General features: G+C 47.7%; 1 protein-coding gene across 3 annotated transcripts in view; it reads left to right on the top strand.

Annotated features, from left to right (window-relative positions):
* Window positions 1–21538, top strand: part of LOC128840785 (SRSF protein kinase 3-like) — a 36090-nt gene extending 14552 nt beyond the window's left edge. For 2 of the 3 annotated variants that reach the window (XM_054035197.1, XM_054035196.1), the window contains 8 exons: window positions 2668–2754; window positions 3238–3345; window positions 8174–8336; window positions 12351–12433; window positions 14003–14110; window positions 14643–14712; window positions 14825–14917; window positions 20353–21538. In XM_054035197.1, coding sequence (XP_053891172.1) covers window positions 2668–2754; window positions 3238–3345; window positions 8174–8336; window positions 12351–12433; window positions 14003–14110; window positions 14643–14712; window positions 14825–14917; window positions 20353–20609 — 969 coding nt within the window. In that variant the 3' untranslated portion in view covers window positions 20610–21538. Of the gene's footprint in view, window positions 1–2667; window positions 2755–3237; window positions 3346–8173; window positions 8337–12350; window positions 12434–14002; window positions 14111–14642; window positions 14713–14824; window positions 14918–15440; window positions 15934–20352 lie in introns of those variants that run through there. The other variant, XM_054035198.1, reaches the window with a different exon arrangement.
* Window positions 21539–24196: the final 2658 nt, after the last annotated feature.

Consider the following 24196-nt stretch of genomic DNA (forward strand, 5'->3'; position numbering starts at 1 on the left):
GACATCCAATAACAAACCGAGGGAGCACCTCAGGGTGGGAGATCTCCACCTTTGCAACAGGAAAAGGTGGAAACATTGCTCCAGATCCTCAAAGGTATTTAAGTGCCTAAATGGAAGATCTGGGTCATTGTCTTTAAATGAAAAGCTCGGGGGCGGGGCGGGGGAGGAAGGGATTCTGTGTTTGTACAGTACCTAACACAAAGGTCTCCTAGGCACTATGGCAATGCAAATAAGTTATAACTTTTGCAAAAATTACATAATGCAGCAAAAAGTGTAACGAGGCACTAAGCATGTAGCCTGAGTTTCCTTGTGTGCTCATGCCTCTCATCCATTAGTTGTACCTATTAGTGATGTCACTAATTGTTCCTGAAGATGACCTGAACTTTTAGGTCTGTGGTGGTGGTGACAACTCTTAGGACTTGTCTACATACAGAACTTGCACCAGTTAATTTAAATTGGTTTAGTTAAACCAGTGCAACTTTGTGTCTGGACTTTATGGTATTGATTTAGTTTGGGCCTGTTAATTTACCAGCCCAAGTTAAACTGATATAAGACAGGTTTATAGTGATATGACTCCACCCACAAAGTTGCAACAACTTAATTATATTGGTATAAAATCACCCCTTTAGGAATATTGGTATAACTTTGTTTGTAAACCTGGTCTTAGTCTTAATTTAGAAATAGTTTTGTTGGAAATCCTTTCTATTTAGCAGCGTAGCAGACCACAATTCTCCAGTACTAGGCCTGAGTGATATTACAAGTAGGGCTGTCAATTAATCACAGTAAACTCACGCAATTAACTCAAAAAAATTAATCGCGATTAATTGCACTGTTAAAATATAGAATACCAATTGAAAGGTATTAAATATTTTTGATGTTTTCTACATTTTAAAATATATCAATTTCAATTACAACACAGAATACAAAGTGTACTGTGCTCACTTTTATAATTTTTACAATGCAAATATTTGTAATAAAAATAATATAAAGAAATAGTATTTTTCAATTCACCTCATACAAGTACTGTAGTGCAATCTCTTTATCATGGAAATGCAACTTACAAATGTAGGGGTTTTTGTTACATAACTGCACTCAAAAACAAAACAATGTAAAACTTTAGAGCCTACCAAGTCCACTCAGTCCTACTTCTTGTTTAGTCAATCGCTAAGAGAAACATATTTGTTTACATTTACGGGAGATAATGCTGCCCACTTCTTAATTACAATGTCACCTGAAAGTGAGAACAGGCATTCGCATGGCACTGTTGTAGCTGGCGTCACAAGATATTTACATGCCAGATGCGCTAAAGATTCATATGCCTCTTCATGCAAATGCCTGCTCTCACTTTCAGGTGATATTGTAAACAAGAAGCAGGCAGCATTATCTTCTGCAAATGTAAACAAATATGTTTCTCTTAGCAATTGGCTGAACAAGAAGTAGGATTGATTGGACTTGTAGGCTCTAAAGTTTTACATTGTTTTATTTTTGAATGCAGATTTTTTTGTACATAATTCTACATTTGTAAGTTCAACTTTCATGATAAAGAGCTTGCACTACAGTACTTGTATTAGGTGAATTGAAAAATACTATTTTTGTTTACAGTGCGAATACTTGTAATCAAAAATAAATATAAAGTGAGCTACTGTAGACTTTGTATTCTGTGTTGTAATTGAAATCAATATATTTGAAAATGTAGAAAATATCAAAAAATTAAATGGTATTCTATTGTTGTTGAACAGTCCAATTAATCACGATTAATCTTTTTAATTGCACAATTAATTGCGATTAATTATTTTAATCTCTTGACAGCCCTAATTACAATAAATTATTTAAGGGAGCTATAAGTTTCTAAAAGGAAACATGCCAACATGCTGACATATTTTTCACTGGCAAATAGAATTTGTTATATCAGATGATGGGCCAAAAATTCTAATCTTCAGGTTCTCAAAGTGATACCATTGTTGTTATTTGTTACCTGCACTGCAGTAGTGTCTAGATCTCATCCTTGTTGTGCTAGGTGCTGTACAAACAAACAGCAAAGAGATGGCCCCTGCCCCAACGAGCTTACAATATAAACAGAAGCCAAGAGAGAACAATTGGATGGGGGTGCACAAGGAAACAATGAGACAATTCTGATGAGCATGATAAGCTGTGGCCATGTGGAAGAACAACCTTTCCATATATGTGGGAAATACCCTTGGAAGGGAGTCAGATGTGATGAGTTTAGTGGTGGCAAGTACCCCCAGAGTGGGATTGTCAGGAAATATCTGAGCTGATCAGACATAGCTAGGCTATTTATGGGGAATTGTGTCTACCCTTCACCTGGGATACGGCTGGATAATTGTGAGGGAATTCACCATAGGGGATCGGACTCCGCTAATGTAATTGGAGTTGGGTTTGTTCAATTCCCTCATTGTTGGGTTTCACCAATAAAACATACATGAAAGCATCCAAATTAAGCAACCATCTACTAACAAAATACCCCAAGCAGAGCTATTAGCCCCCAAAAGTGGAGAGACTTACTATAGAATCCACTAGGGACCTTGCTATTGATTTTTACATGGAAGAGGCTCAGATATTATGGTGGTGGATGGCAGGGTAAAATGCAGAGCGTGAGATCCGATACATGTATTCCATTAAATAAGAGGGTTTTTTTACCACTCTCAGGTGAGCAGCATGAAGAAGAAGGACCTGGCAGGGGAGAATATTGTCCATTGTTTAGATGACTTTAAAATGATTGGAGCAAATGGCTTTCATATCCTTCATCTAAGAATAGTGGCTTTCTCTGTTTGCAATGCCATTAGCCAGACAGAATGGTATGCTGTTGAAAAGACTGGATGTGTCCCTGTGAGAGGGGCGGGCCTGGAATTGGGAGCAAGGGGCCCTGGGGTATGTAGAACGGCAGCTGGGAGTGGGAGAAAGGGGCTGGACTGGGGGATGGGGGTGTGGGATGGCGGTGGGGAGTGGGAGTGAAGGACTGGCCAATGGGGCGTAGGATGGCAGCTGAGAGCGGGGGCTAGTCTGGGGGGCATAGGATGCGGCTGGGAGCGGGAGCCAGGGGCCACTCTGGTGGGAGGGCATAGGATGGTGGCTGGGAGTGGGAGCAAGGGGCCAGCCTGGGGAGTGGGGCATAGAATGGTGGCTGGGAGCGAGGGGTGTCTGTGGCTTGTCTAGTTAACATCAAAGTGAATGGGGATAGCATTCTCTCTCTCTCTCAGTGAATCCCTGACTTTCCTACATGTGTGCTTGGTGTTTGAGTTGCTGGGCCCTTCTCTGCGATGTCTGATGAGGAGCCATGGAACCCAGGGTCTCCCCTTGCCCTTTGTGAAAAAAGCCTTACAGCAGGTGAGAGCTCAGAGCACTGGAAGGGTGAGGACACGGAGGGGCGGGCGAGGCCTGCGGGGTAGAGAGGATAGCTGGGCAGATTGGGTGTGCAGTGGAGGAATCTTTTAGAACACTCAGGATTATTTTACTAAAGCATAAAATCCAAATGTGGTTTTGTCCCAACTTTAAATACAGTTCCTGTGAGATGGAGATCATTTCCCTACTCAATTACACATCTGCCCTCTCACTTACACCTCTTAGGCTACTGTGTTTTTATCTTCCAGTGAAGAGGACTGGAATAGCTAGCTATATACTGGATGGGTTTTTCTGCAGTTTATTCCAGTGTGATTAAAATAAATCTACAGAGGAACAGATCAAAGGGGTCAAACTTATTACAAGGAAATACTGGCCAGTTGTCCCTTCATGAAAGAAAGCAAAAAATAAAAATGTGACAAATCCAAGAAAGAACAAATAGAGCAAAAGCTGTGCCTGGGTCTCATCTCTTGGGATATCTGGACCATTTGCTATTCTTCAAACCCAATAAAGCCATATCAACCTGCCAGATCTCATAAACGAAGCAGCATCAGGTTGCAGAAACAGACTCTGAGGCACTACTGAGGCACTTCTTTAGTTTATGTATTGAACTGATGTGTGCTGTTACTGTGCACTACGAAACAACTTCCTCCTCTTGCTCCAGAGGTGCCTGCACTTCAGTGGCAGAAGTAAGCTCTGTCTAGATTTATTTGTCAAACGCATCAGGACTTTTTGCTATGAAAAGTCAATAAAAATCCAATATATTTTTAAGATATTACCAAATTAGTTAACAAAAAATACCAAAATGATGAAATAACTAAAAAGCTGATAGCTAACAGGAAATACAAGTATATGTTTTAAACTGAATTGTGTGGCAGTACCTAATCTTAAAATGCATACGGTGAAAGAGTCATCAATGTCCTTACGTGACCTCTGGGTTGCCTAGCCTAGCCCCTAATTTTACTGGAATTTTAAAAGAGCTGCTTGTTCAGATTTCAGTGGCCTTTTGTAGACCTGTGCCTGGGAAATTCACTACTGATATTGTTGAGGTTACAAGTTGCAAAATGACATATTTAGAAAGTTGGTTCAGCTCAGAATAATCCGTATTATGGAGTGTTACTTCACTGAGCAACTCTTGAAAATTAATCTGCTGCCCACAGGGACACATGAAACAAATCTGCCTGTCATCCATACTGTCTGTTGACATAAGAACCTCCATCCGGCTGCGGTAGCTTTGACAACATCATGGAAAATTCTTTTTTTCCTCCCTCCCTCCACAATTAAAAAATCTGCTGTTGACAAGCTGGCTTCAGTGTGCAGTCATAGCCAGCACTGAAAGCAAGATACACAGGAAGACTACTTAGTTAAACAGTCTTGAGTTGGCTCCAGTTTGGCTGTGACGTTTGTCTATATAGCTTTCTTCATGGTATTACAAATTTCTAGCACTTTGCTTCATAGCTCTCTCTCTTTCCTTCCACGCAACATGACCAGAGGCCTGAGCTGCAGCAAGTGCCATGGCTGAATGATGTTTTCATTCATGCTCTGATTGGAACCACAATCTTTCTCCATCCGCTGCATAGTCTTGACATTTTACTTAAACAAACATGCCAGAAACAGCATTTCTTACACAGTGTCCATGAGCTGCTAGGGAATGGAAAAGGCTAACAGAGATCTCAAAGTTCTGTTATAATCACATGGTACATCTCAGAACTCTGAGTTTTTCAACAGCTCTTTGCTGATCCACTTGTCAAGATGTCGGAGGAACATCTTGACAAGTGGGCAGATTGGGTGTGCAGTCCAGCACCCCAAGCCTCCTCCAGAGGCTTGGTGTAGATGAAGTGGACTCTTCCTCCTTTAGCCTGTTTCTCAAATAGCATCTGAAACCCTCTACAGGTGGGAATTAACAGGCCATCTTACTCTGAATTAACTCCTGCCCTCATGGGAAAATTAATCTGAACATCTTGGAACTAACGAGCTGTGTGCTCAACTTCACTCAAACGTTGCTTCTCATTGTATCCCATCCTCCATCCTTTGTCTACTTAAGACTGTAAGAGCTTGGGGCAGGAACCTTTGTTTTCATATCATACCTGTCTGTAAAGTGCTAAGCAAACAATAATTCTTATTACTGTAGAGTTAGGGACTGCTGATGTGGCATTTTCCTTCTGTTCCCTCCATTTGAAGTGGGTTAGGTATTCTTCCCCCCACAAATTATCTTTGAGGCTGAAATTTCTCCTCATTTGGTGTGCAGCCCACGAAGTGGTTTATTTTGAAAGTGTTAAGAAAATCTGTCAACATATGACTTAGAGTGTAAAACAGGACTTTTCAGTAGCCATTCTGCTGCTACTGATATTATATTTGGCTAACTCAGAAACAATTTGGATTTAAAACTTCAAAAGTGTCTTGTGAGTATCAGTGAGTCTGTTAAAATCTTCATTTCCTAATCAATGTTCATTAGTGAGTTATTCTCCATGTATAGAGTATGTTCTCTTCCCAACCAGTTAAGTCCCTAAATTCTTGATTCTTCAGACTCTCTGTGCTCCATAACAAGGTATCTTTTTCCCGCAGTGATGAAGCGTTGTCCTTCTCTTTTCCCTACACACTTTAACTAATTCTATATATTCTTGTTTGGGTCTCTCCCCAATACCATTGCAGGTTTTATTTCTACTTATTTGTAATGTGGTAGCGCCTAGAGGCCAAGGCCTCTTTGTGCTAGGTACTGTAAAAACATATATACCGTATATACGTGTTCATAAGCCGAATATTTTTGGTAAAAAAGTGACGCATCAAAGAGCGGGGGTAGGCTTATAAATGGGTCTACACCAAAATTTGATGATTTTAAACTCTATGGAATCATTGAATTGAATAGCTAATACATTATTGTTTTGTTTACCTGGAGTATCTGCAGGCATGGAGCCCCTCAGCTCCCTCTGGCTGCAGTTTGCCCTTCCCAGCCAATGGGAGCTGCGGGAAGTGGCGCAGGTAAACAAAATATCCCAACCCGCCAGCGGATTACCCTGACGGGCCAGGAGCCAAAGTTTTCCAACCCCTGAAATATAGGGTCGGCTTATGAAAGGGTCATACAGTTTTTGCTGTTTTTACCTAACCATTTTGGGGGGGTCGGCTTATAAACGAACAGGCTAATGAACGAGTATATATTGCAACAAAGAGAAAGTCCCTGTCTCAAAAAGCTTATAATCTAAGTGTAAGATTACAGACAACAGGTTGATGCAGCAAACAGTTGTGGGTGAGGCAAGAGAGACCAAGAAACAATGAGATGATGTTGGTCAGCATGATAATTAGTGATCACAAATCTGAGCCAGTTCATGAAAAACCATGTCTTGTTACTTAAATTTTCCTGGTCAAATTATATCCTTTTGCACCTTAATTATAGTGTCCCCAGCCACTTCCTTACGAATGGATTGTAATACTTCCTTCCATTGCGCGTTGCTACTTGGTTCCCCAAAATCTACTTTCATTGTACTAGTGCAATGTGTGAGTTCTTCATTTCTCACTATGCTAAATCCAAGTAGCTCAGACTTTACCCCATTCTTTCTAGGTCCAATGATGAAACCATTAGTTGTATCACACCACTTGCTCCCATAATGCCCCTCTAGCCAGTCAAGGTAGGTAAAGTAAGACTGAAACTTCTGCCAGTATTTCTCTGCTGACAGCCCTTTGCGGTCTAGGACAGCTGCCTTCACCACCTCATAGTCCTTGGCCTGGTCATTGCTCAGTGCCATATAGGTGGCTTGAGCCTTGCTGGCCAGATAGGGAGACAGTTATAGGGCCCAGGTTTTCCTATCCCATCCAGCACCCATGGCTACCTGCTGAAAGGTACAAAGAAAGGCGTCCGGGTCATCAGCAGGGCCCATCTTACATAGGCCTAACACCGTCGTGCGGGTGCCCTCACTTCCCACCTTTGTAGGAGCTGCTGCTGCTGCACTTTGGCCTGCTCCTTTATAAATTCCTGGGGAGTTGTCTGTTGCTCCACCTGCCAGGTGAATAAGGCCTGCCTCTCTAGCTGGTGGGATTGCTGGAAGGCTTGCAGTGCCTTCTGCATCTCCTGTTGCTTTGCTAGTCACTGCAGGGTTCCCTCCATCTCTGGCCACCAAGATCTTGCACTGGCTTCAGATCCTGGACAAGGCCCCACGTGTAGCGAGGTGCACACTGGACCCCTTTGGTTTAGGCCCCTGTTGCCCTCTCCAATCAGTCAGGAACACTGCAGCTTGATGCAACACCTTTATTTTCTTGTTCTATGTTCTTTATTTACAGTTGTTTTCCTGCCACCACTTTCCACCTATGTACAGGTTTCGCAGCCAACTTTGCCAAGTGCAGGCCTGGCCAGCAACAGACCAGAAGACTCCCACCTCCCTCTGTGCTTGGCCTTTCTCTTCCCCCCTTCCTCTGGCTTCCTCCCAGCCTTTATAGCCATGGCTAATGAGGCTGGCAGGTAATGCCTATTACCAGGCAGACACAGGGCTATTCACCCAGCCCCAATCCATTCCCCTTGATTGGGGCTGGAGTGGCAGAGGCTGAGTAAGTGTTTCTCACTCAGCACCCTGTCACAGATGCTGACTCCAAGCAGATGCATGGGATTCCCTATATAGGGATTGTGGAAGCAGAAATTCTCCGACAGGATGGCCTCCTACAGAATTTTCAATGTCATCTGTGTCTCATTCTTCATAAATATCAGAATATGTGTGAAACACCAAGTCTATTATTTTGGACTCTTTTTCTCTTGTGACATCATCTAAAGCTGCTCCTAGGAATGGTTTCTGCATTCCTGATTGTTAATCACCGTCTCTGGTTCATACAGGTACTGGCAGGGCTACAGTTCCTGCATACAAATTGTCGGATTATCCATACAGACATCAAGCCAGAGAACATCTTGCTGCAGTTGGATGAGGAGAGTCTCCAGAAGCTTCTGCATGACACAGCTGCCTGGAGCCAAAGTATAAATCTGGGCCTAAAGAAACCAGGTAGGTAGAAAGGGTAAAGATTTGCAGAGTTTAGTACAGGAAGTGCATTGCCAGCAGAACGAGGAATGTGATCGTTCCCCTTTATTTGACATTGGTGAGGCCTCATCTGGAATACTGTGTCCAGTTTTGGGCCCCACACTACAAGAAGGATGTGGAAAAATTGGAAAGAGTCCAGCGGAGGGCAACAAAAATGATTAGAGGGCTGGAGCACATGACTTATTAGGAGAGGCTGAGGGAACTGGGATTGTTTAGTCTCCAGAAGAGAAGAATGAGGGGGGATTTGATAGCTGCTTTCAACTACCTGAAGGGGGGTTCCAAAGAGGATGGAACTCGGCTGTTCTCAGTGGTGGCAGATGACAGAACAAGGAGTAATGGTCTCAAGTTGCAGTGGGGGAGGTCTAGGTTGGATATTAGGAAACACTATTTCACTAGGAGGGTGGTGAAGCACTGGAATGCGTTCCCTAGGGAGGTGGTGGAATCTCCTTCCTTGGAGATTTTTAAGGCCCGGCTTGACAAAGCCCTGGCTGGGATGATTTAGTTGGGAATTGGTCCCGCTTTGAGCAGGGGGTTGGACTAGATACCTCCTGAGGTCCCTTCCAACCCTGATAGTCTATGATTCTAAGTGGGACTCACACAGGTGCTAGGATTCCTGCGAGGAACAAGAACATTCCTGCTTACTGCACCCCAACCTCAGCCTATGGAGACTTCATACCAAGGGTAAATATACAGTAGGATAAATTCCTGCATTGGCTGGTGAGAGGCCATTGGCCTAGATGACCCTGTATTGGTAGGCCTTTTCCATTTCTTGCTTCCAGGAGTAAGCCCATCTGTCTCATATACCAACCACTTAAACCCCAGTCTAGGTTTGTTTGTGTATAGACATGCTGCTGCAGATGGGTTTGTATGTAGGAACAACTGAAAAATTATGAGCATTTGCTGATGCCTTTCCATCGCTTCTGAGCAGTTACTCACAGCCTTACAGGACAATACAGCTCCACCTTGTATAGCACTTTTCATGCTAGTTGTAACCCAAAGTACTTTGTTTTAACCATGCAAAGGCCCATCTCCAGTATCTGATGTTTAAAGGAGACCTGTGTTTACTGCTCTTCTTCAGGCTTATATAGGCATTGCAATAACTTCTCAGGGTCTCTTCATCTCAGTGCTTCCTCTGGTTGTGGATAGTACCTATGCAACATTACTCAATGGGCTAATGTCTTTCCTGTGTCCTCTTTCACCTGGGGCAGTCTGTGCGGCCTGGAGTCAGTGCAGCCAGACCAACAGCCTTCATAAAGAGCCTAGACTGGAAAATAAAACCCTCCCTTGGTTTTTGTTTGTTTGTTTGTTTGTTTTTTGCTTTATGCACTGGCTTCTGTGACTTTAAAATAAAACATTCTCATTTGTGACTTCTGTTTTCTCCAAGACAGTTTAACAACAGCCACAGTCAAGATCAAACTCCTGTTCACAAAGCTCAATGTCCTGTCATCGAGAGCTGCTGGGACAGGCTCTCGTGTCTCAGAGAGTACAGTTATCCCAATAAATGTCCTTGCCTCACTGGGGCACCAGCAAGGCCCAGTTGCTTTCCATTAGTCCCAGCAAAATTTACAAAGTAGGAATTCCTATCCAGCCACACTTTGCCCAGTTAAATTTATCACCATAGATCTGAGAACCATGTCTGACAACCAGAATCAGAGAGGGGGATTGTATTTGCACAGGAACGGAAACAAATCTGATCTGCTGAAAGGTAGCAGCAGCCTCAAAACTATGCAATTCATGGGGACATCATGATGAGATGGACACGCAGCTCCCCCTGCTATTCTGACTCTGTTGATGCCCCTCAATCCAGCCCTGCAGCATTTCCCCCACTCCCTCCTACAGATCTGCTGATGCCCTTTAATCCTGCCCACACATATACACAGCTCTATCACTGCAAACTAGTCCTCACTTGTGGTCCAGACAGTCACATTTGACAAGAAATCTTCAGAGGAGAACATCTAGTTCATGTTCTCAGTGTGTTAAACTACTCCATTCTATTCTGTTCTGTTTAGGTTCTTATTCTGAGAACGCTATTTCCTTTCTGTAATTTAAACACAACACCAGCACTTGTATTCTGAGTCTTTGCACCAGAGATATTCCTCACACTAAATTACTGACAGATTTTTGCTTGAATCAGGCTTGCATGATAGTGTATGACATATATTAACAAGCACTTCATTGTAAAGTAACATAATCTGGAAGATATTTGAGGGAAAGGGATGTCTTTTCCAAGTAGGGTGACCAGATAGCAAATGTGAAAAATCGAGACGGGGGTGGGAGGTAATAGGAGCCTGTCAGGGCTGTATCCCCACTTTGAACTTTAGGGTACAAATGTAGGGGCCTGCATGAAAACTTCTAAGCTTAACTACCAGCTTAGCTCTGGTCCGCTGCCACCATCCCAAGAATTCCCATCCCTGGGAAGCCTTGAGAAACCTTCACCAATTCCCTGGTGAATAAAGATCCAAACCCCTTGGATCTTAAAACAAGGAGAAATTAACCATTCCCCCTCCTTCCTCCCACCAACTCCTGGTGAATACAGATCCAACCCCCTTGGATCTAAAACAAGGAAAAATCAATCAGGTTCTTAAAAAGAAGGCTTTTAATTAAAGAAAAAGGTAAAAATCATCTCTGTAAAATCAGTATGGAAATTAACCTTACAGGGTAATCAAACTTAAAGAGCTCAGAGGACTCCCCTCTAGTCTTAGGTTCAAAGTACAGCAAACAAAGATAAACACTCTAGTAAAAGGTACATTTAAAAGTTGAGAAAACAAAGGAAAACTAAGATGCCTTGCCTGGCTATTTACTTACAAGTTTGAAATAGGAGAGACTTGTTTAGAAAGATGTGGAGAACCTGGATTGATGTCTGGTCCCTCTCAGTCCCACGAGCGAACGCACTCCCAAACAAAGAACACAAACAAAAGCCTTCCTCCCCCCACCGCCCCCCCAAGATTTGAAAGTATCTTGTCCCCTTATTGGTCCTTTGGTCAGATGCCAGCCAGGTTACCTGAGCTTCTTAACCCTTTACAGGGAAAAGGATTTTGGAGTCTCTGGCCAGGAGGGATTTTATAGTACTGTACACAGATAAGAAAAAGACCCAAAAATCGGGACTGTCCCTATAAAATCGGGACATCTGGTCATCCTATTTCCAAGATAAAAATCAAAAGGTAGCTGGTCACCTTTCAGTTTTCAGAGCAGATTCTGTCTGCCAGAGGTCAGTACCCTGCAGGGGTCACATTTCCTCTTGCTGATGTTGTCAGAGGAGAAAAGCCAGTGCTATCGCTGTGATCTGAGGGACTCAGTAGGAAGTGCTCTTTCCTGAGTCACTGTTGGCCCCAGTGCCCCGGCTTGATGCTAAGGGAACTGTGATGCATCGTGGGGTGAGCGACTGAATAGGGGGCACTCTTCCCTCTGAGTTGGTGCTGACCCCAACGCTCCGCTTCAGACAATTACAGGCTGTTCTTCTAAAATCCTCTTGCCAATCTAACTGGATAAGCACATAGAAGTTTCAGCAGTGGGTAAAGAGGAATCACCTCTCTGTAAAGCACTGTAGGATCCTTTGGGCTGAAAGGCATTAGATAAAGGCAAAAACATATATGAATGATCTGTGTTGAATGATACACCTGTTAGTTTGGAGACAAGAGGGGTGAGGTAATATCTTTTATTGGACCAACTTCTGTTGGTGAGAGAGACAAGCTTTGGAGCTACAAAGAGCTCTTCCTAAGGTCTGGGAAAGGTACTCAGAGTGTCACAGCTAAATACAAGATCAATCAGATAGTTTAGCTTAAGTGTTTAGCACATATTCTAAGGGATCATTCAAAGTGAAGTGGCCGGATAACACCCCTGTAGTAATAGGACAAAAGGGGGATTAGTGGGTTACAGATTGTTATAATAATCCATAAATCCAGTGTCTCTTAAAAACATAATTTTTTGTATCTAGAAAAATTGTGAATTTAAACTCTGTTTTTTTTTTCTTTCATACAGGAATTCTTGCCAATCAATTGGATCATTGCAATATAATGAAAATGGGAGTGAAAATTGCAGACCTAGGCAGCGCATGCTGGACCGTGAGTCAGTTTCAGCTCTCACCTAGTAGTGTAGCTAGCGGGGTGCAGGGGAAGCAGCCGCTTCCCCTCAGCACATGTTCCATAAGCAGCGCCTTTCCAAAAGCGGCCGGAGGAGCGAGGGGGGGTGCAGGGGTGGCACGGTGGGGCCGGAGGAGCCATGGGGGGGGGGAGGGGCGGTGCGGCCAGAGGAGGAGCCAAGGGGGGCATGGCCAGAGGAGGACCCAATGGGGGGCACCTTTTTTATGTTTGCTCCCTCTCCTCTTAGAAGCTAGCTACGCCACTGCTCTCACCCCCCTACATATAACATTGTATATGTAGCTACAACATCACCGGCTCATTCACCTGCACGTCCACCAATGTTATATATGCCATCATATGCCAGCAATGCCCCTCTGCTATGTACATTGGCCATACTGGACAGTCACTACGCAAGAGGATAAATGGACACAAGTCAGATATCAGGAATGGCAATATACAAAAATCTGTAGGAGAACACTTCAACCTCCCTGGCCACATAATAGCAGATGTAAAGGTAGCCATCTTACAGCAAAAAAACTTCAGGACCAGACTCCAAAGAGAAACTGCTGAGCTCCAGTTCATTTGCAAATTTGACACCATCAGATCAGGATTAAACAAAGACTGTGAATGGCTATCCAACTACAGAAGCAGCTTCTCCTCCCTTGGTGTTCACACCTCAACTGCTAGCAGAGCACCTCACCCTCTCTAATTGTACTAACCTCGTTATCTCCATACTGATTTATACCTGCCTCTGGCGATTTCCATTACTTGCATCTGAAGAAGTGAGGTTCTTACCCACGAAAGCTTATGCTCCCAATACTTCTGTTAGTCTCAAAGGTGCCACAGGACCCTCTGTTGCCTTTTAAAGAAGGTGTGAGTAACAGTTGGGGGAAATTAGTACTGGGGAAATTAGGTTTAGGTTTTGTAATGACCCAACCACTGCCAGTCCTTATTCAGGCCTAATCTGATGATGTCCAGTTTGCAAATTAATTCCAGTTCTGCAGTTTCACGTTGGAGTCTGTTTTTGAAGTTTTTTTGTTGAAGAATTGCCACTTTTAGGTCTGTTATTGAGTGACCAAAGTGATCACACCTTCTTGTCAACTGTCTGATATGGGCCACTTTATTTATTTTTCCTCCCTTGGTATCCTGCTGTTAAATTAATTGTCTCATTAGACTGACCTCACACTTGGTAAGGCAACTCCCATCCTTTCATGTATTTATACCTGCTCCTGTATTTTCCACTCCATGCATCTGATGAAGTGGGTTCTAGCCCACGAAAGCTTATGCCCAAATAAATGTGTTAGTCTCTAAGGTGCCTCCTCGTTGTTTTAGTCCAGTAGAAATGTCTAATCATGAGGAGAATGAAGGGAAATCACCCCAGGTGTTGTGGGGCTCAGCAGGTAGATCTGCTGTATCCTGCATGAGATTGGGTATATGCATTCAGCATGTTCCATCCATGGTCTGTACCACTACGTCCTGGACTTTGCTGTGATTTTCTTTGTTTTTAATCAGTTGTGAACCACTAGCCATAGTCTGTCCTTTCTGTTTCAGTATAAGCCCCTTTCCAAAGAGATCCAGACCCAGCCATACCGAGCCCTGGAAGTTCTTCTTGGGTTAGATTACAGCACTCCTGCAGATATCTGGAGCACAGCCTGCCTGGTAGGGATTCTCAGCCCAATGGACATGGTGATTGCAGTGCACCACAGATGTGAACATGAATGACACACCAGCAACCCTGTGAGAATATCTGTCCTCAGCCATCAGTTGATCTTACTGCTTTTGGGAGTAAGACGAGTCTTGTCTGAAGAAGTCGTGATTAAAAATAAGCACGCTGCAAATACCAACTACTGTTCAAAGTTGTACTGCAGATAAACCTCCTCTTAATTGTCTTGTCCCTATATTGATTACAAGGCAATTAATATCCTATATATGGAACCTAACATATGTCAAACTGAACCAGATACACACTGAGATTTACCCAGGCAAAGGGGAATGTGATGTCTGTGGTGGCAGAGCAGGGACTGTCGGCACCTGCAGGTGTTTCCTTATCTTAGGAACACTCCTGTGTCATGGAGTATTGGAGAAGTGAAAAATGGGGTGGTGCTGAGGGAGTGGAGGGACTGGTGAAGAATGACTCTCTTGACTGTCTGGCTTGGGCACTGAGTGGATTAATAGGCTATTTCATTTCCAGGCATTTGAAATGGTGACCGGCGAGTGCCTTTTTGAACCCCAGGCCGGGAAATATTTCTCCAGAGATGATGGTAGGATTCTGTCATCTTCAGTGACTTCATTGATGAAAGGATCATAAAATCTAAATATCCAGCTTCTTGTTTCCCCCATTCTCTTTCTCTCTCTCTCTCTCGCTCTCTCTAGATCATGTTGCTCGTATCATTGAACTCCTGGGAAGAATTCCTCCTAAAATTATTTTCTCCTGGAAACAGTCGTCTAAATTCTTCAGCAGACAAGGTGAAAATAGGAGCTGGGGAATTATCCAGAAAGGCATAGGCGCTGACTCCGTGGGTGCTCTGGGGCTGGAGCACCCATGGGGAAAAAATGGTGGGTGCTGAGCACCCACCAGCAGCCCCCCATCAGCACCTCCCCCTCCCCCCCAGTGCCTCCTGCCCAACAGCAGGCCCCGCCAATCAGCGCTTCTCCCTCCTGCCCACCGCAATCAGCTGTTCCGCGGCGTGCAGGAGGCTGGGGGGGAGGGGAGGAGCGAGGACGCGGCACACTCGGGGGAGGGGGCGGAACGGGGCGGGAAGGGGCGGAGCGGGGGTGGGAAGATGCAGGGCGGGGCAGGGGTGTGGCCTTGGGGGAAGGGATGGAGAGAGGGCAGGGCCTGGGGCAGAACCAGGGGGTCAAGCACCCCCCAGCATAATGGAAAGTCGCCGCCTATGCAGAAAGGTGCAGATCTCTGACCCACCCCTAAATAACTTGCTCTTTGAAAAACAAACAAAAAGCTATCTTAAGCAAAGCTCTCTGTAAGCAGGGAGAGAGCTGAAGACTCCATGAAGTCCTCTAGGACCTTGCTGTGCCAACCTATTGACTTGAGCGTTACTCAGGAGATGATGCCAGTACAAAATTCTAAAGTCGGTAGGAGTTTCTTAGTCAGTGAGAACTAAGAAATATCCCAAAAGGACCTAGATGGAGAGTAGAAACGTGGGATGAAAATAACTAAATGAGAGTCAAGCTGGAAGAAGCCTGAAATTCGGGTATTATGCTGACAGAGGACAAGCACATTCTCTTCCCAACTCCGCGGCCTTTGCCTCCAGCCCAGTTTGTCTAAAATGTGCATCTCCTCTCTTTGAATCTCTTTGCTGCCTCTCCCTTGGCTCATCAAGTTTAAACATTTTGTCCTTGACTCCAAGGCCCTACCTAGCACTCTCCCTCCCCACTTTCCCACTTAGTCTCTTACTATGTTCCTTTCTCCACTCAGCCAGTGAAACAGCCTCAAACAGGGATTTCCCCACCTCGCCCCCCGAATTTCCCCAACACCCCCACCCCATTTTTGTGAACTAATTACATGCAGTGTTGCCAGTTTAGTGATTGTTTGGAAATTTGAATTGAAATTGAAACATTAATACATACTTTAAAAGTATATACAGTGTATGATAAAATACGTGTATCTGAAAACGTATAATAGATTTGAAAAGTATGAACATAGACTAGCTTCCTTATACAGCTGCTGTTTTTTATGACAATGTCGGTGCATTCATTTCGGGGACATTGGCCAACCTAATAAATCCAAATGATGATTTGTAAGCAAAGTCTTAATGAGCTCTCCCTGACAGCTAGTGATGAGCTGGGGCTGGGGGGAAAGGGCTTCAGGACCAGATTGTATTTACATTCACACCTAATCTACCTAGGTATCCAGCAAACAGAGCTGTGTTGCCCAAGGGATAGATTTTGGCTAGGTTTGGGTTACAAATCACTTGAATGCGGGGTGGGGGTAATGTAATGTTGTTGTTCTTATTGTATGAGTAAAGGGCAGTAGAACTGTACCTAGCCTGTGCTGATTGAGAGCATCATGAGAGAGGGTGGGGACAGGTGTTTTGCTTGATGGTCTGCCTGAGTCACAAGTACTATTTGACCTGCCCCTCTCCACTGTTTAAAGACAGAGCTGATTAGGTTCCATAGTCTTTTGTTTTGTTAAGTGACCACTACAGCTGAAATCAGGTCTAAGTGCTTAGTCCTGCTGTGGGACAGTGTTTCTGTGGAAGAGACACCCCAGTCTGCACTATCAGCGAGGTTCCCCCACTGAGAGCTCAGCTGAAATCACTGAGATCTGGGTGGAACCTCAAGAGACCAACTCGCAGAGGTCACAGTGGCAGGTGACGGCGCAGGGCCATTGGCAACAGAGCGATGGAGTGAACGGTGGCACAATGAACAACAGTGGCCAGAGCAAACAGTTAGCAGCTGGAGGAACAAGCAAGGTGCCATCTTGCCCCCCCACCTGGGAGGTGAACTCATGTGAAAGCACCTCTGAACTCTGAGTCTCCTCTGACCAAGGACAACACCAGTGAGTGTTAATGAGGATGTTAAGAATGCTGGAGACACAACACAGTTCATGCGAACAAACATGGCTGTGGCATCCTACTTTCTATTTAAGCAAGAAATACCACACACTACAAACTGGAGGCCAACGTTAAGTGCATTGTCACTTGTTCATCCTGAAGTTGAACACTGGTTCCGAAGAAGACCAGCAAATGCTCACTATCTTTCTGCAAGAAACTCAACTGACTGGCTAGAAGCATGTGGTGCAACAGTGAAAGACTCAACAGTTGAGTCTCCCGAACTTGGTGGTGTTGCATTTGACAGCATGGCTACTGCATGCCTGAATGTGGAAGAGCAGGAATGCTCGGCCCGGGTTCTACAGGTCTTGTTGGGTAGCAGAAAACCCTCCACCAGAGCGACTTACTTGGCCAAGTGGAAAAGGTTCACGTACTGGGCTTCAGAACAACTGGCCTTGCTGCAGGTTATTCTGGATTATCTTCTGCACCTCAAGCTCCAGGGCCTGTCCCTGTCATCAGTCAGGGTCCACCTGGCCACTACTTTGGCTTTCCACCCTCCATTCCAAGGCAGGTCAGTCTTCGCTCACGACATGACAGTCTGTTTTTTGAAAGGTCTGGAGCGTCTCTACCCTCATGTCCGGGAGCCTGTCCTTCCTGGGACTTGAATCTCGTGCTGTCAAGGCTCATGGGGCCTCTCTTTGAACCTCTGGCTTCCTGCTCTCTTCTCCTTCTCTCCTGGAAGATTTCATTCCTGGTTGCAGTAATGTCTGCCCGCAGGGTGTCTGAGATCAGGGCTCTTATTTCAGAACCACCCTACATATTCTACCAGAATAAGGTCCAGCTGTGACTGCACTCGGTGTTCCTGCCCAAGGTAGTTTCCCAGTTTCATACCGGCCAGGACATATACTTGCCTGTCTTCTTCCTGAAGCCTCATAAATCGGAAAAGGAATGCCCTGGATGTCGGGAGGGCGCTGGCCTTCTATATCGACAGGACAAGGCCATTTTGCAAGTCAACGCAGCTGTTCGTTGCAGTGGCAGACAGGATGAAAGGTCGCCCAATGTCTGCTCAAAGGATTTCATCTTGGATCACAGCCTGCATCCGATACTGCTACGAGCTGGTGAAAGTGCCTCCACCGGCAATAGTCACGGCACACTCAACTAGAGTGCAAGCGTCATCAGTGGCCTTCTTGGCTCAGGTACCCATCTAAGAGACCTGTAGAGCTGCAACCTGGTCATCGGTCCACACATTTACATCCCATTGTGCACTTACCCAGCAGGCCCGGGACGATGCTGGCTTCGGCAGAGTAGTGCTGCAAGCTGCAAGACCATGAACTCTGAGCCCATCTCCATTGGCACTGCTTATGAGTCACCTAGAACGGAATGGACACGAGCAAGCACTCGAAGAAAAAATGGTTACCTACCTTTTTGTAACTGTTGTTCTTTGAGCTGTGTTGGGGAGGGATTGCTCAGTGGTTTGAGCATTGGCCTACTAAACCCAGGGTTGTGAGTTCAATCCTTGAGGGGGCCACTTAGGGATCTGGGGCAAAATCAGTACTTGGTCCTGCTAGTGAAGGCAGGGGGTTGGTCTCAATGACCTTTCAAGGTCCCTTCCAGTTCCAGGAGATAGGATATCTCCATTAATTAATTAATTTTTTTCATGTCCATTCCATGACCCACCTTCCTGCCCCGCTGTTGGAGTTGCCGGCAAGAAGGAACTGAGGGGGCGTAGAGCCTGATATACCAGCGCATGAGTGCGGCACTCATGGGGGCGCCATTGCCGACCAGTGTTCCCTCTAATTTTTCCCACCCACGTGTGGAATTAATTTTGTTATGTGCTATGGAGGTGATGTGTGACACATCACCTTCACATTGGTGCACATAACAAAATTCATGTGGTGGTTGTGGGACCAAGGGGTTCGGAGAGTGGGAGGGAGCTCAGGGGTGGGACAGAGGGTTGGGGTGAAGGTTTGTGAGGGCTCCAACTAGGGGTGTGGGCTGGGGCCAGACATGAGAGGCTCAGGGCTGCGGCTTGGTGCATGGGATGAGGGCTCTGGCTGGGGGTGTGGGCTCTGGGGTGGGGCTGGGCATGAAGGGATCAGGGCTGGGGCTTGGTGCATGGGGTGAGGGCTCCGGCTGGGGGTGTGGGCTCTGGGGTGGGGCCAGGCATGAGGAGCTCAGGGCTGGGGCTTGGTGCATGGGATGAGGGCTCCGACTGGGGGTGTGGGCTCTGGGGTGGGGCCGCGGATGAAGGGTTTGGGGTACAGGAGGATGCTCCGGCAGGGAGAGCAGACTCCCCACAGTAGCACCTGGGTTGGGGGAAGAGGCGTCTATCCCCACCGCAACAGCTCCGGGGCTGGGACTGCAGGATAGATGCCTCTCCCCTGGTCCCAGCATGGCCGCGCCTGGGTCCTGGGCCAGGCCAGCCCACCCCGGCAGGTCTTGGCTGCAGTGGAGTTGGGGCCGGAGGAAGGGTTCCCTGGCCACGGCAAGTCTGGGCTGCCCCGGCCGCAGCAGGTTGGCAGCCGGGCTAGGCGGGGGCTGGGGGAGGGGCGTCCCTCTCCCAGCTGTGGCAGGACCCCGTGCAGGTTCTCTAAGCGCTTACATGGCGCTAAGTAGGTTGCGGCTGCGCAGCTTACAGAAAACTTAGCTGCTGACCTACGGATACCACTAAGGCAAAAATCTCCAACAGCCGCGCACATGGGCACGCGCACACCTAGAATGGAATCGAGATGAGCAACACATCTCGAAGAACAACCGTTACAAAAAAGTAGGTAACCGTTTTTTCCTTCCATGGTGCCAACAAGAAGCGAGTCAAAAGATAGTCATTATGGATATTTTTCTCATTAATTGTGTATATTTGTAAATTTAATTGACCCATTGGGTACTGGTCAGCCTAACCTGACTTACTGCATGCTCTCTGGGCAAGGACTGTCTTCTGTCGTCTGTCTTCTGTTAAGTGTCTACCAGACTTCTGGGCCTGTAAAAGCAATAATCATAATAAAGAAATTATACATGAGTTTGCAGAGAGATATGGCAACGAAAAAGGGCCAATGCATTTTTGGGCTGCATTCACAGAGCTATCACGGAGCAGGGAGGTGATGGTCTCTGACTTTATGGCCCCTGGTGTGACTGCATCTAAAATATTTAATTCACTTTTGGGCATATTATCACCAGAGCAATATTGACATAGTGGGGGGAGTTCAAAGATCAGCACAACTGGCTGACAGGTGGCACCTTACAAGTATAAAGAGCGAAGAGCAGGAGAATTATTTAAGGTGGTATAGGGAGAATCCAGGAGGAGGTGGTGTGTAATAAAGCAGCAAGAGGAGAGGGATTTAGGAGGCTTTTATACTCAATGGTGAAGTATTGTGCTTATGTCATCTTTGGTAGGTGCTCTCCTACGGATTTCCAGGCTTTTCCCCTGCACTCTGTACAACACCCTAATGGACAGATACAACTGGACAAAGCAAGAGGCCGCTCCATTTACTAGCTTCCTTCTGCCAATGCTGGAATACACACCAGCCAAACGGACAACAGCAGTGAAATGCCTCCAACACCCCTGGCTGAGTACCCAGTGTCCAGATCAGCCTTGTGCCTCTTTCTCTGGAGATGGAACACAGAAAATCAGTTTATTCCACAGGACATAGAACCATATCAGATGGCAAATCTGTTGAAGATGCAGGCCATAGAATTCATAGTGGAATTCAAGCATTGGCAGCCTTTTTCTCTCCCACTATGTTCCTGTCCTTTCACCAGGCTCCATTCCCTTAACACCATAATCCAAGTAGCCTGATTGAGTCTCACTCTCCTTCCTCAGCAGCTTGTTGTCTGTTACAATGGCTCCATCTCCTCTGTTCCTGAACCTAGGTGCTTTTACTCCATTACTTTCCCATTTATTGCCACATTTCTGCACCTGCCACCAATCTGTCTACAGAGATGGCACAACTCAACTTCCATATTGGTTTCTGCAGAAGCTAGACTTCCATTCAAAGAAAAGTTAGGTTTCTAGTCCTCTGTGCAGAGATCTCTAACCTGCTGCCTGCTAAATGTGGGAAGTCACAAATAGCTAATCCTTCAGCAGGTATAGAAGAGCTAAGCCCACTGTAGTTTCTCTGACTCAGAGTACAAGCTGTGCGAGGAGGCTCTACAAAGGGTTTTCATTGTCTGGTAGTGGTACTGCTGGAACGGAAGCAGATCTTTAGGCCTAGCTCCCTAACCAAGTAGGGAATGTTCATGGGCTCCATCAGTTACTCTAGATGTGGAGAAGCTGCCAGGCTCTGGGAAGGATTTCTTTCCCCATAAATCTTAAATTCTGTGAGAAAAGCCTTTTGCTTGGGGCAGGAACGAGGAAGAGAGGGGACCAGCAAGTCTTTAGTGTGAACTATCTAGTACAGGTTCTCAAACTGGAGTCCGCGAGGATACTCCAGGGGGTCCAGGAGTCATGTCCAGGACCACCAGCCCCGCCAATCAACTCCTCCCCCTTCCTCCCAGTACCTCCTGCAGGCCGCAGAACAGCTGTTCAGTGGTGTGCAGGAGGTGCTGGGAGGGAGTGGGGAGGAGTGGGGATGGGGCTTGCTTGGAGAAGGGGGCGGGAAGAGGAGGGGCAGGGGTAGAGCAGGGGTGGGAAGATGGGGTGGAGCCTTGGGGGAAAGGGTGGAGTGGGGGCGGGGCCTGAGGCTGGGCAGGGGTTGAGCACCCTGGGGAAAATTAGAAGCCAGCTTGGGGGTCTATGAAAAGTTTTAAATCAAAATGGGGGTCCTCGGGTTGCTAAAGTTTGAGAACCAGTGATCTAGTACATTTTGATGGGTGTTAACTTTGAGTCTAATGATGGTGAGTTGCATGTCAACACTGTTAACTATTTCCATGCTGATCATTTTATCAATATTACTCGGCTCCTCTGGGATTACAGGTAGGATGGAGGAGGAGAAGAGAACTACCTTCTCCTCTCCCGTTATCTGATCCCAGTACTGCACTCTCTGATGCCATTTCCAAAGCCCAGGTACCACATCTGTGGATGCTTCTATCTCACTGGCCATCCAGGTACCATTGCATTTGCTGAAGATTTCTTAGTCAAATACTGCATCAAAGGATATTCCAGCTGTTTTGGCTGCAGTGTCTTATGCTGAGATGCATCTTTATGTTCTTATGTTCTTTACCTTAAACAGGCCTAATTCTGAAAAGGCTTCAGTTTAATTAATCCCTTTATTCCTGAATGGTTTGTAAGCATATGTAAATACCACACTTAGATGGGTCTTGGGAACTGAAGGGTAAACACACTAAATGCAGTAATACCTGTAGGGACCCTGGATTAAGTTTGGCAATTCCTTCGAGTAGTCTGTCTAGACTAGTATTCTTTCTCAGATATTGGCCAGTACTTCATGTTGCAGAGAGGTGAATGAAACCTCATAATGGACAATTATGCAGCAACTTCCCCATAGGGGAAATTTCTTCTTAAACCTGTTTAGTTGGCAGTTGGCTCAGGGCCTGAGGCTGGAGGGGTTACAGACTATTCCTTTTTAATCCTGTTTAATGTAACGGCAGACGTGCATGTTACCCATAATTGTTCGGTATCTTTCGGACTTCAATTATATCCTGTGACTGAGTCCCACGTGCTAATGATGTGTCTGAGCATTACAATGCCCGTGTGGGTCCGATTCACACGGGTGCTGTGTTTCCTCTCCCGGCTCAGGCACGGGGGCCTGTGGAGCCCATGCCTGGGGCTGGGGGGGCGGTGGGTGACGCTCAGGCCTGTGGCCCTGGCTGGGGCTGGGCGGTGGGTGACGCTCAAGCCTGTGGAGCCCATGCCTGGGGCTGGGGGGGTGGTGGGTGACGGTCAGGCCTGAGGAGCCTGGGGCTGGGGGGGCGGTGGGTGACGCTCAGGCCTGTGGAGCCCGTGCCTGGGGCTGGGGGGGCGGTGGGTGACGGTCAGGCCTGAGGAGCCTGGGGCTCAGGGGGGAAGTGGTGGTGGGTGACGGTCAGGCCTGTGGAGCCCGTGCCTGGGGCTGGGGGGGAGGTGGGTGACGGTCAGGACTGTGGAGCCCGTGCCTGGGGCTGGGGGGGAGGTGGGTGACGGTCAGGCCTGTGGAGCTCGTGCCTGGGGCTGGGGGGGGCGGTGGGTGACGGTCAGGCCTGTGGAGCCCGTGCCTGGGGCTGGGGGGGGGGGGGGGCGGTGGGTGACGGTCAGGCCTGTGGAGCTCGTGCCTGGGGCTGGGGTGGTGGTGGTGGGTGACGGTCAGGCCTGTGGAGCCCGTGCCTGGGGCTGGGGGGGCGGTGGGTGACGGTCAGGCCTGTGGAGCCCATGCCTGGGGCTGGGGGGGGAGGTGGGTGACGGTCAGGCCTGTGGAGCCCATGCCTGGGGCTGGGGGGGGCGGTGGGTGACGGTCAGGCCTGTGGAACCCGTGCCTGGGGCTGGGGGGGGGCGGTGGGTGACGGTCAGGCCTGTGGAGCCCATGCCTGGGGCTGGGGGGGGGCGGTGGGTGACGGTCAGGCCTGTGGAACCCGTGCCAGGGGCTGGGGGGGGTGGTGGGTGACGGTCAGGCCTGTGGAGCCCATGCCTGGGGCTGGGGGGGGGTGGGTGACGGTCAGGCCTGTGGAGCTCGTGCCTGGGGGGGGGGCGGTGGGTGACGGTCAGGCCTGTGGAGCTCGTGCCTGGGGCTGGGGGGGCGGTGGGTGACGGTCAGGCCTGTGGAGCCCGTGCCTGGGGCTGGGTGGGGGGTGGTGGGTGACGGTCAGGCCTGTGGAACCCGTGCCTGGGGCTGGGGGGGGGCGGTGGGTGACGGTCAGGCCTGTGGAGCCCGTGCCTGGGGCTGGGTGGGGGGCGGTGGGTGACGGTCAGGCCTGTGGAGCCCGTGCCTGGGGCTGGGGGGGGCGGTGGGTGACGGTCAGGCCTGTGGAGCCCGTGCCAGGGGCTGGGGGGGGGGGGGGCGGTGGGTGACGGTCAGGCCTGTGGAGCTCGTGCCTGGGGCTGGGGGGGGGCGGTGGGTGACGGTCAGGCCTGTGGAGCCCGTGCCTGGGGCTGGGTGGGGGGCGGTGGCTGACGGTCAGGCCTGTGGAGCTCGTGCCTAGGGCTGGGGGGGGGGGGGGTGGGTGACGGTCAGGCCTGTGGAGCCCGTGCCTGGGGCTGCGGGGGTGCGGTGGGTGACGGTCAGGCCTGTGGAGACCGTGCCTGGGGCTAGGTGGGGGGCGGTGGGTGACGGTCAGGCCTGTGGAGCCCGTGCCTGAGGCTGGGTGGGGG

Source organism: Malaclemys terrapin, chromosome 7 (assembly GCF_027887155.1).
Source record: "Malaclemys terrapin pileata isolate rMalTer1 chromosome 7, rMalTer1.hap1, whole genome shotgun sequence".
Classification (NCBI taxonomy): domain Eukaryota; kingdom Metazoa; phylum Chordata; order Testudines; family Emydidae; genus Malaclemys; species Malaclemys terrapin.